This window comes from Leucoraja erinacea, chromosome 3, assembly GCF_028641065.1.
Source record: "Leucoraja erinacea ecotype New England chromosome 3, Leri_hhj_1, whole genome shotgun sequence".
NCBI lineage: Eukaryota > Metazoa > Chordata > Chondrichthyes > Rajiformes > Rajidae > Leucoraja > Leucoraja erinaceus.
The window spans coordinates 84,775,317-84,788,140 of record NC_073379.1 but is presented as its reverse complement, the minus strand read 5'-3'; the positions used below and the strand labels follow the sequence as shown (position 1 = coordinate 84,788,140).

At 40.9% G+C, this 12,824-nt stretch overlaps 1 protein-coding gene across 11 annotated transcripts in view; it reads left to right on the top strand.

The window, feature by feature from the left end:
* Window positions 1-12,824, top strand: part of LOC129695798 (casein kinase I) — a 207,850-nt gene that overhangs the window by 175,237 nt on the left and 19,789 nt on the right. For 4 of the 11 annotated variants that reach the window (XM_055633116.1, XM_055633114.1, XM_055633115.1 and 1 more), the window contains exons 10-11: window positions 628-723; window positions 10,119-10,214. In XM_055633116.1, coding sequence (XP_055489091.1) covers window positions 628-723; window positions 10,119-10,214 — 192 coding nt within the window. Of the gene's footprint in view, window positions 1-627; window positions 724-10,118; window positions 10,215-10,410; window positions 10,704-12,824 lie in introns of those variants that run through there. The other 7 variants (XM_055633121.1, XM_055633118.1, XM_055633120.1 and 4 more) reach the window with 4 other exon arrangements.

The following is a 12,824-nucleotide window of genomic DNA, read 5'->3' as shown; positions in this document are numbered from 1 at the left end:
GGTGCAAGGTTAAGCCATCCTGTTTATTTCTTTTGCATTCAACTATTAGGCAGCTGTAATGCCATTCAGTGCTTTCCACAATGTCCAGATGCTCCACAGCCAATCCTATGCTTTCCAATTATAGTCACTGTGGCTTTGTAGAGAAGTTGGTGGTTTTTACAAAAAGCAAGATGTCAGCACACTGTGGGAACTTTCATGTTCTTTGAATAGGGCAAGTATTGTTTCTTATTGGACTGTGGACAGCTTGAGTTTATCCTGTTAGCTGGCAGAAGGAATTTGTGACACTAAAGAACAGAATTAACTAACCTGATACTGTACTGTGGAACAGAGCATCAACATAACATCTCCGGGGTCCAGTGAAAGAGATCTGTTAATGTAGCACATATTGACACTCTGCTTCTGTCTCCATGCTCTATATATTCATTAATTGATGTGCTGAGGACATTGCTGTTTTAATGTCATTTCTATTGAATTAATTGATTTATGTTTATGGGGCAATTAATTGTAGCATTGTGTATTTTCAGTTATAAGATGGAAAATGCTGAATTAAATATTTCAATTCACTTGATGTCATGCTTCAGCTACCTTTTCATTTCAGAACATAATGTCAGTTTTCCTTAATTACAGCCCACTCCAGTTGGCTCAATTCATACAGATAATGCTCTCACAACAACCAACAGAGATAGTCATCAACACAGGGATAGAACACAAGCCAAAAATCAGGTAGGTTTGACAGTGTCATTGTGAAGTATGTTACTCTGTCTCTTCCAGCAATGGAATTTCTTTAAAGTGCAAGTAGAACATCGATTGACCTTTTTATGGTTTTGTGTGATGGTTTAGTTTTACTTGTTCTGTCGGCTCCCATTGTAATGCACCAATAACATTGTTGAAGTAAACTGGGTGCATTTGCTATTGTCAGAAAATAAAATCTTCCCCATTGTTGATCATAGTGGTCAAATTACGTTTCTATTTACCCTGACTGTACAAAATGTAAAGGTTGGCAGCAGATGTCACAAGAGTGGTGAGCAGTTTGAAACCCGAGAGAAAATAGTCAGTAATCCGATCTTTTCCAACAGATCTGTTCCATGATAGATTATATTGCAACAGAAGCCTTGTATATATTGCAAATCGCATGAAGAAAAATCACAAGCAAATTTGGAAAGAGACTTTAGTTTGGAATTAATGTCGGGGGGTGTAAAAGGGAAGAAAGGCTCAGTACTTGGGGTCAGGTTATCAAACGAGGTGTGGAGTTTTAGAGGAATCGTCATGGAATGGGGTTTGAAGAAGTTATGGATTGAGCCCAGGAGAATGATTGGAGGTTGTGGATTGGGACCTTGGGGTTGAGAGAGATCTTCGTTTGAAACCCGTTGGTTGATATGCTGAGTGTCTAAAGCAAGTGCAATGTTGTAAAATGTTCTTTCTATCATTTGGAACAATATAGAAACAAGTTTTAAACCATGTACATACACGTGTTTTTATACGTGTAGCAGGAAATTAATGATTGAGGAGAACTCAAATAAAATAACTGAATATTTTAGTTCCCACTTTTGTTTAAATTAAGGAACAGATTGAAATTAATTGTTTTGGGGGCATTATTCTAAAATGTCTGGAGACTTTTTGTACAATAAATAACTTTTAACAATAAAATGCCACAGCATGTATAAGCAAAGGGTACAATAGCACTGCAATAAACAGCCCCAGTTTCACTGTAGTTTGAAAATGCCTGTACAGTGGAGCTTGTTTATGACTTTGTACTTCATTTATGCATATCTACCAAAGTACAAGTAGAAATGTTACAGTATTTTTCAAAATACTTTAACAGAGATCAGTTATCTTTCAGTTAAATATTTGATTGAATAAATGGCACTCATTTAAGTCCCACATCATTATTTTGCATAAAAAGAAAGAACGCTTTTTCTTTTTGAGCCCACTAATGTTGTCATGGAGACATATTACAAATGCCATGACTGACATTTCCCTCATTTTCACAGCACAATCTTGGGAATTAGCAAGGCAGCAGTCACATTATCTTGGCTGTCGGGTTTTAAAATGAATGTGGTCTGGGTTTATGTCACATTTGCTTGAAAACCATAAATCAGAGCAATATAATAAATTAAATGAAGACAAAACATGCAATTCTGGTTGTAAAGGGCAAGTCAGATCTATCAAATGTAATAGATATCTTAAGAAAAATTCATAATGTTTATGGATTTCAAAAATACATTTGATAATAGGGTATAAGCATTATGTTTTAAACACACCAATGTTAGTTGCAAGGATGGAAGACAGTACATAGGAATCCATGCCTTTTTTTAATTGGGAAGATACAACCACTAATATTATCACAGACCGTTTTCAAATCCTCATCCTCCATTCATCTAACTGTCCAGGGTTCAGAGGAACGGGATTATAATATCAATATTGGTGTATGGTGCAAAATTAAAATTTTCTGCAAATACGATTTCAGGACGATTGTGACAAGTTAATAGATTGGGTATCAGGATGTGACACTGATTTTTTTAAAACTATGTTTATGGAGGATATACAAGGCACAGATGTGTTGATTCTTGAACTATTTACTTGATGGGAAGGAGGGTAGCTTGGGTGTCTTTCTCAGATTTTAACATGAGTATTTTTTCAAATTGGACAGAAGCTGACTTTCATTTAGTCATTTCCCGCCCGGGAGCCTCATTAGAGCCGGCTTCCTCATCTTGCCCAGAGTAGGGGAATCAAGAACCAGAGGACATAGGTTTAAGGTGAGGGGGAGGTGAGGAAGGTGGTTGTTATTGACTGGTGAGACCTTGGGATACAAATACATTGTTCCCTAAAAGTGGCGATGTAGGTAGACAGAGCAGTGAATAATGCATATAATATGCTTGCCATCATCAGCCAAGTCAATGAGTGTAAAAGCTGGGGTATCCGAGAGTCATAGTGTGATACAATGTGGAAACAGGCCCTTTGTCCCAACTTGCCCACACCGGCCAACATGTTCCAGTTACACTACTTGCACCTGCCCGCATTTGGCCCATATTCCTTCCTGGCCCATGTCCTATCCATGTATCTGTCCAACTGGTTCTAAAACGTTGGGATAGTCCCTGCCTCCTCTGGCAGCTTATTCCACACACCCACCACCCTTTGTGTTACGTGAACAAATTGTTGGTTAGGCTGTACTTAGAGTTTTGTGTGCAGCTCTGGTTGTCATGCTACGGGAAGAATGTGATTCAACTGGAGACGCTGCACCAGCATTGGCTGCCTCTCCAACAGTCTGTCTGTCCTTTTTGTTGTTTTTAGTATGTGTTAAATAGCATGTTTTAGTTCCTTGGTTTGTTTTATGTGGGAAGGTGGAGGAAACTTTTTTTCAATCTCGTACCTCGACAGAGATGCGATTTTCCCCCGTATCGTATCTCCGTGCCCACTGCAGCCTAACACGATGGAGTTGGCGGCCTTTCCTGGAGACCGACTCGGCGCTCCAAGCCGCGGGAGTCTGCAGGACTTTAACATCGCGGAGCTTGCGATCCGTTTGCCGGGGATCGAAACTATAACCGCGGGGCCTGTGGACTTTAACATAGTGAAGCCCGTGGTCTCTGGTAAGATGAGGCTGATTCGGGAGCTCCAACACAGGAGTTTTGATCACCCCGACGGGGGCTTCGAGCGTCGGCTGCGGGGGCTTTGATTGCCCCGACTGAGGATGGTTTGACAGCCCCGACCGCGGGAGAACAAAGAGGAAGAAGATTGAACTTTATTGCCTTACATCACAGTGAGGAATGTGGAATCCACTGTGATGGATGTTTATGTTAACTTTTATGTGGCTGTGTGTCTTATTGCTTTTCAATTAGTATGGCTGTATGGTAATTTCACCGTACCTTAATTGGTTCATGTGACGATAAACTGACCCTGAAACCGTGAACCTTGAAAAGATTCGTAGGGATGAAGCCAAGACTGGAGGGGTTGAGTTGTGAGGAAGGAATCCCCTGGAGGAAAGGAGGCTGAGGGGTTCATTCCATTTCATAACATTATGAACATAGGTTGGGGAGATGGTCACAATCGTTTCTCCAGGGTAGGGGAGTTCAAAACTAGAAGGCACAGGTTTAAGGGGAGAAGGGCCAAATTTGAAAGGTGCCTGAGAAGCAATAATTTCACACATAAGGTGGTGGGTGATGTGGAACAAGCTGTCAGTGGGGATGTTGGTAGAATGGTTCAATTGCCTGATAACAGCTAGGAAGAAACAGTCCCTGAATGTGGAAGTGTGCGTTTTCCAGTATGCGATTCCAGCAACTGCGGTTATTTGAGCCTCCATAACTAGGTTGAAACTGAAACATACCTGTATGACCAGATGTTCAAGTTCAAGTTCACATTTATTGTCACATGCACCAATTATAATAGTGATATTTCAGTTGCCATACAACTCAAAAGCACCCAATACACAATAGAATTTAACATAAACATCCATCACAGTGAAATCAGCGATTCCTCACTGTGATGGAAGGTGATAATGTTCAGTCAATCTTCCTCCTTTGTTCAAGAATGAACTGCAGATGCTGGAAGATCGAAGGTACACAAAATTGCTGGAGAAACTCAGCGGGTGCAGCAGCATCTATGGAACGAAGGAAATAGGCGACGTTTCGGGCCGAAACCCTTTGTTCACCCGTGGTCGGGTCCTTGAACCCTCCGCAGTCACCGCTACGGACGGCCCGATGTACAAGCCCTCCCGTTGGGATGATCGACACTCCGACGTTGGGACGGATCAGAACACACTCCACGGCTTGGAACTCCCGAATCGGCCACTTCTTATCGGAGAGCACGGCTTCCCGATGTTAAAGACCATGGGCCAGCGGTTGGAGCACTTCTTCTGGTGATCCCCGGCAAGGGAGCTCCAACACTGGCGACCCTCGACAAAGGATCCCAGGCTCCGTGATGATAAGTCCACGCCACTCTGGGCTGGTCTCCGGTCTGGATAGGCCGCACCAAACCGGTTGTTAGGCCGCGAGAGGGGTGAAGATGCGACAAGGAGAAAAGTCGCATCTCCGTTGAGGTAAGTGGCTGAAATTGTTTTCCCCCCTATTCCCCCCCCCCCCCCCCCCCCCCACCATCCCCCTCATAAAACATACTGAGAAACATTAAATCATACATTTAGACGCACTAAAAATAACAAAAAAAGTCAAAAGGACAGATGGGCTGCTGGCGAGGCTGCCGCTCGCAGTGCCACCCGATGATAATGTTCAATTATTTTATAGTACAAAGAATGAAGATCTGGTCACCCAGATCAGGTGGTGTAATTTAACCACAATTAACAATCCCTATATAGTTTAAATCAATTCCTCTTCCTAGCAGTAATCTGAGGGGAATTTTGTGGAAAAGCTGTGTTCATTTGTTTTTCGAATATCTTGCACAATGGTAATAAAAAAAAACATCTTTGCATTAGAAGGAACATTAGACTGGTGCCTTATATTTACTGCCTTTTTTAATCTCTCCATTCCGATTGGCAGTCTTGTATTTCTGTTTTCTGCAATCATTTCTGCCTTTTCAAGGTTATTTGGCACTGAAATTTGTTGTATCTTTTCTTGCTGGATATTTAACTGCCTTGTCTCTAACAATGCATTCTTCTTTCTTGCACTTGATAAATTTGGGAGAAGATGCTTTTAGTAGGTTAAACCTGGCCTTTTACTGTTCCAAATTCGCACGACATGATTTGGGTTCTCAGCCACTGCATGCTTAGATATGCACAGCATCAAGGCAACCGTCTTAATACTGGGCTTCTTAATGGCAGTCCATCATGTTTTACAAGTTTCCATTTTTACAGAACTAAATTAATCACTGTATACTTGAATCCTACATTGGAATTTGGGGCTTTCAGTATTGATTCTCAGGCCCCATCAAGCATGCAATATACCAGGAGCTGCAGATTCTGTTCTGCTTCTTAAACTTGCTTCCATCAAAGTAAATGAGATCACATTTTTATATGGATAATGAAATGAACATCTGCTGTTTTGTAGTGCATTTAATGCTAGCAATAGTGGATTAATTCCAAACCTTCCATCTTTCTTGATTTTCTACTGCCAGAATCTACTCTAGTGCCTCTACTTCCTTAATTTGATTTAGAGTGGTAGAATTGAATGGTATTGAAATGGGTGCTCAGCCCACCTAGCCCAGGTGTATCCACACTAATTCCATTTGCCTGCATTCCGTCTGTATCTTTCTGTGCCTTGCATACTTAAGTGCGTGCAAAATGTCTCTTATACATAGTGATTGTACCCAACTACAGGCCTCCTTTGGCAGCAAGTTCCAGATAACAACTACTCTCAATGTAAATAAAACTGCATTCCCCTCAAATCTCTCAAATTCAAGTAACAAACAAGAGGCTGGTTAAGCAGCATCTGTGAGGAGAAAAGAATTGTTTTGGATCAAATCCCTGCATCTTGTGCCTTTTTTTTAAAAACTCTCACCTTAAATCTATTCCTTCATTTATTTTTATACCTATTGTGAATATCTCCTCTATGTCTCGTATGGTTTTATATATCCCTATCAAATCATTCTTCATCCCACTCTGCTCTAGAGAAAAAAAGCTCAGCTTATCCAATCTCTCCCCATAACTGAAGCCCTCCAACCTAAGCAACATCTTGGTGAATTGCCCTCTTCACTCTCGCCGGTACAACCACATTATATGGTATGGCGACCGGAACTGTGCAATACTCCAAGTGTATTTCATCTGTGCAGACATAATCATCTCAAGTGCTGTCTGTGGTATCAAATGGCTAAATATTATGTAAAATTGATGTTTTTACAAAAGGAAAAATGATCATTTTTGTGGTGGTGTCCTTTGCCCGTTTTGCATTAGCAGAGCTGCCAAGGAGTACGGATTTTCCGTATTTTGTACAGAAATGTGATTAGAATACTGATGTATGATTTTGTGTTGTTAAATACGGATTTTAAATACGGTGATCAGTTCAGTCTGAAGGGTCTTGACCAGAAATGTCACCCATTCCTTCTCTCCAGAGTCGCTGCCTGTCCCACTCCAGGTTAAAACAGAGCGCTGTTAGTTTAACCGGTGGGAATTTAAACAAAGAGCTGTGGGTTCTAAATATAGCGCTACCGGCTGGAGCGCTAGGGGCTTTACACATAGCGCTATGGCCACAGCGCTATAGGTCACAGACTGTTCAGGAAAATTCTCGTATAACAATGAATCTTTGGAATTCTCTTTCTCAGTGGAATTTGAGCCTTTGATTATTTTTCAGGCAGTGGTAGAATTCTGGATAAGCCTAGTGGTGAAAGGTTACCAGCGGGATTGCAGTTACATTGGGATTGGCCTTGATTTTACAGAACGGTGGGTGGGCTCAAGGAGGAGAGAAAGAGGGCTGGAGAGAGGGAGAGGATGAAGAGGGGGTGAGAAGGAGAGGGGAGTGAGAAGGGGAGAGGGGGGGGAAAAAAAGAGAGGGAGGGAGGAGGGGAGGGGAGGGAGGGGGAGGGGAGGGAGAGAGGTGGAGGGGTGGAAGGGGGGTAGAGAGAGGGGGAGGAAGGGGGAGGGAGAGAGAGTAAGGAGGGCGGGCGGGAGAGGGAGGCTTCCAAAATGGCTTCTACATCATCATCTGGTGCTAAAAGCAGAAAGCAGCCGTTCAAACAGCAGTATACAAAGAGATGGCAATGAATGCACTGTTAAGTAAGATGCGTAGAATTTGTTAATTGGTAGCAAAGTTATGCATTATTGTACTCTTACATGGGTATGACTGCACATGAAAAAAACCCACAATTTTTTCAGCAAAATGGCATCGCGTGAAAATACTGATTTCCTCGGGAAAAAAAATGATTTTCAGGTACTAGAATACTGAAATGCTCTGACAAAACTTGGCAGCTCTGCGTTAGCGGATGATTTTGTGCATAAATAAGGTTCTAGCTGATATCAAACATTAATTGACATAGTTGTAAGTCTTCAACCACTTATTTTTTGTATCAATTTCTTGTGTTCAAAACAATTTCATACCTTTTGACAGTTGCATATCTATTACACTCGGATTTAAGTTGGGGACTTTTGAGTTGCAGCTTCTTCTGTTGTCTATATAAAACCGCTTGGTGTCTTTATTGTTTTGTCTACTAATGTCACCAGGATTACGTAAAGTGCCTTGAGCCTCACAAAAAGCAGTAATTTGTTCATGCTTTCCAACCTAGAAGTACATGAGATTACCACATCAAAGTGTGCAATTCCTCAATTCCACGTACTGGTACAGAGCCCCAGATGCTGCTGAATCAGCATTGCACACACCCCTTTAGTGCCATAGAGCACAGTACAAAACCCTGGTGATTAGATGCCCAGCCAGGGCATGTGGATAGTGGGCAGTTTCGGAATTCAAGGGCCTTATCAGGGCAGAAGATTGGTGGGGGGGAGCAGTGGTTACAGTGCTGAGGTGACATTATTGGGGTTTTTTGTGAGATGATGTGTGATGATCAACAATCACTTTGGAATATTGTGTCCAGTTCTTGGCACCATGTTATAGGAAGAATATTGTCAAGCTTGAAAGGGTTCAGAGAAGATTTACGTGGATGTTGCCAGGACTAGAGGGTCTGAGCTATAGGGAGAGGTTGAGTACGTTGGGTCTCTACTCCTTGGAGCGCAGGAGGATGAGTGTTGATCTTATAGAGGTGTACAAAATCACGAGAGGAATAGATCAGGTAGATGCATAGTCTCTTGCCCAGAGTAGGGGAATCAAGGACCAGAGGACATAGGTTCAAGGTGAAGGGGAAAAGATTTGAGGATTCTGAGGGGTAACTTTTTCACACGAAGGATGGTGGGTGTATGGAACAAGCTGCCAGATGAGGTCGTTGAGGCTGGGACTATCCCAACGTTCGACAGATACATCGATAGGACAGGTTTGGAGGGATGTGGATCAAGCACAGGCAGGTGGGACTAATGTAGCTGGGACATGTTGGTTGGTGTGGGCAAGTTGGGCTGAAGGACCTGTTTCCATACTGTTTCACTCTATGCCTCTATAGTGAAGAAATTGTGATGGTAGTGATCAGTGATTGGGGCATGACACAATTGCAAGGTAGCCCAAATGTTAGATGATGAATTAGGCGACACCCGAGCATAATTGTTGCCCAGCATGGCACTATTAAAATCCAGTTATCCCTGGTGGTACCACGTGGAGTACATTTTCCAGTTCAATACTCCGAAGGAGCATTTTGTGGAATTACATTATTGGATGCATGTGGTGCATGAAAAGTGCAATTCGTGTCAGCAAATTGCCCAGTCAAATTTCATGAACGGTGTGAAAGGATTCAGAAAAGATTGTTGCGTTTTACATCGGCAAATGGCACTTTCAATTCTCCAGTACTGAAATAAAGAGTGGCTGGAATTTTTTAGCACAACCTGCCTTGGCAATGATGAAGTTGGTACTAAAGATAGACACAAAATGCTGGTGTAACTCAGCGGGACAGGCAGCATCTCTGGAAAAAAGGAATGGGTGACGTTTCAGGTCGAAACCCTTCTTCAGACTGAGATTGTTACTTTTGTCCCTCGCAGGGTGATGAAGGGGGATGACTCATGTAAAACAACAGCAGTGATTCAGTATCACTGATTACTTACTCCTGAAAGTATATCTGAAATGAATTGCAGTGGGTTCTGTTAATCCTCCATGTAAATTGCCTGTCATTTTCTTTTGACGTCGATTGGGTGTTGATTATTAATGAGAACATAATACATCATTTTTGTTTCTCAGATATCTCTAAATTTGATGGAACTTGTATTATTGAATCATGTGATGTTTAAATCCATTAATAAGGAATCACTGGCAAATGTTAAATTGTCCTGACATTGTAAATAATTGTGATTTACAGATATCAAAGGGAATGGGAAGGAATCATAATCAAATAACCTCATGTCTTCATCCAGTTTGCCTCAGTCTTGGTGTTCCCAGATATTGCAGCAAAATTAAATAATCAGTTCTCAATGCATGAATATTGATATTATACTAGTCATGTAATCATTTGTCTGTTTTTGTGGTTTGTGGGATCTTGGGGTGCTTTTAAGTTTATTTTAATCTTCCCACAGCATGAGGTTTAATGAGTTGTTGGGTTTTTTTCTTCCTTCCTTTTCCATGCATGCTTTATAAAATTAAAAAAAATGGCAGTCAGCAGAGCACAGGGGTGCTTGGGACACTCTGCAGGCCAACTCCCATCAGTTGAGAGCTCACCTGGCAGCTGACCGACATGGTGGTTCTGTACAGGTATTTTCTGTTTCTTCTGCATGTCCCCTTCTCCTCCCTGCATGCTTGTATGGTTCCTTGGACACAACATGGTTGCATTGCTAGATGAGCTACTGCACCTCTCCTAAAAATCATTCTGAATATGTGTATCGATGTGGTGATACATCAACCTAGAGAAGGTCTATACTAACCATAATTTGCTCCTCTTCCTTGCCAGCTGTTCACCAACACCATTGACCTCTCCCTACCGATTCTTCCCATACACACGGTATGCTGGTTAAAGGTCGAAATATTCAGCTTGGGACTCTTGCAAAATAGAGCTGCAATGAACTTGTTTGAGGACTTTGTCCTTACCTTGATCCAGAGAGCCCATTGTCAATTCTTAATAAAACCAATGTTGAATCCATGTTGAATCCTGAGATTATGAGGAACTGAATTACAGATTAGATCTTGTAAATGCATTTATGGACAATTACATTCTTTAATATGTCATCTGGGCAGGATTAAATTGTTGATTTTTAATCATGCTGATAACAAGAATTGAAACTTCAATTTTGTGCAGTAAAATTTAAGGATTTCTCTTTTAATTTGATGTTAAGATGCCAACCCATGCCATTATGATGAAGACTTAATGAAGGCCTATACCTTGCATACAATCTCATCAGATGCACCATAGAACCAGGGGAATGGGACTTCAGTCTCTTAATAGAGACATTATATGGCAGATTTCTATTTTGGAGAGTGGAATAAAGAGCAGCATCATGTTTATGTATTTTATCCTGGGTGCAATTTGTAATTATGTTAAAAGTCAAAATATGTATTTTGGGTCTATTACACAATGAACTTCTAACCATACTTAGAATTAAATCTCTCCATCTCAATTTGCAATCATAGCTGTTATAATCATATTTTAATCATAACTGCCCTGAAAATAAAGGTGTATGCCAGAATAGAGGGACAGAGTTGTGTCCAAGTTGCCCCTCTTGGTTAAACCATTTTACACTTCGCGTTCTGTATCAAGAGGTGAGGGTGAAGCTGGGACTTTGGTGTTCAAAATTACTTGGGTCGTTGATGGAGTCAAGAAGAAAAAAACAATTTGGGAGGAGTTGATATTTAGTGACAAAGATTGAGATAATTGACAAAAGAGCAATTGAGGATAAGGATAATGTCTTTTCACTACAACAAGTTCTTATTCTGCAGCTCTGTGTGTGTGTGCGTGCGTGTGTGTGTGCGCGAGAGAGGAACAAAATAAAACATGCACATATATGCTTGCTTTATTTGCGTAGTGTTTATAAAATTACATTCTACTAAGTAAGGTACTTTGTGACTCTGGTCTTAAAAGATCAATGAAAGGTAGAAATAAAATACAATTTTACACCTGTAACAGTTCCCTTCTAGCCCATTGAATCCAGTATTCAACCCAATTGCATGTGAAGTTATAGGATGTTTTCTCTAGAAATTGCATGAGCATCACTGAGATCGTTAGTGAATACATGCATGTCCTATGTATTGAATGTCTGTTTGCTTTGTGTGGAGTGTGGAAACTGCAATAACAAGTGCAAGTGCTAATCTGCTTCTTTACCTACTCTGTTTTCCAATACTAGTTGTGTAGTTAGAGCATAAATTCTTGCATATTGATAATAAGTAACACTGTGCATTAAATATTTGTTATGCTCTGGGGAACAGTATTTTTTCCAGTATCAGTGTTAATTGCTGAATAAATTTTGTCTTCCTTTTGTTCACTTAGTATGTATTTTGAGAGCATTAATAGCATGTTACTTCACATTAAGTTTATTCTTGAATATTCACCAGACCAGAGATTGCAAGCCACAATGGTTCAGCATCTTTTCCTTTTTTTAAACTAAGTGGCCTCAGCCACATGGTTTAAATTTAGATGCAATTTGTTCTTGTTGGCAAATTAATTAATGCAGAAACTTGGGCATTTTGCATGAATTACAATCAATAAGTGACACCACATCAGAGGAGAGAAGGAAGGTTCAGCAATAAGCTTGGCCAGAGATGTTTGTTTAAAAAGGAGAATTGCAAAGCTATGCAAGGAATTCAAACTCCAGGGTGAAGGCATAGTTCTCAGCAGAGACAAGGAGAGCTGGGTGTGCATGCACATGAGGAGCAGAGTTGCAAGTGACTAGGAAGTAAGGTTGAAAGGGTTTAAAGTAATGAGGAAGGTTTAAAGGCCAAATGAGATCTTCAACTTTGAAGTTTGCAAAATGGGCAGTGATGACATCATGGAGACGCAAGAAACTGCAGATGCTGGAATCTTGAGAAAAAAAACTGTCCTGAAGGAACTCAGTGGGTCAGGCAGCACCTGTGAAAAGGAATGGATAGATGAAGTTTTGGATTAGGACCCTTCAGACTGATGGGGATAGGGAGGAGAAAGCTGGAAAAGATACCATCATGATTCGGCATTCTATCTCAATTTCTCCTTTCATCTCATTTTTAACTATTTTGTTCAACGTCCATTATTATCCAATATCGTCAGTTATACCTTTCAACTCTTTGTACATGGATGACATGAATTTAAGTGCAGGCTGTATATTTTCTGTAAAACAGGGTAACTTTACCTCGTGTTTTATTCTGTTCAACATCTCTATTTTGCCCACTTCATTACCT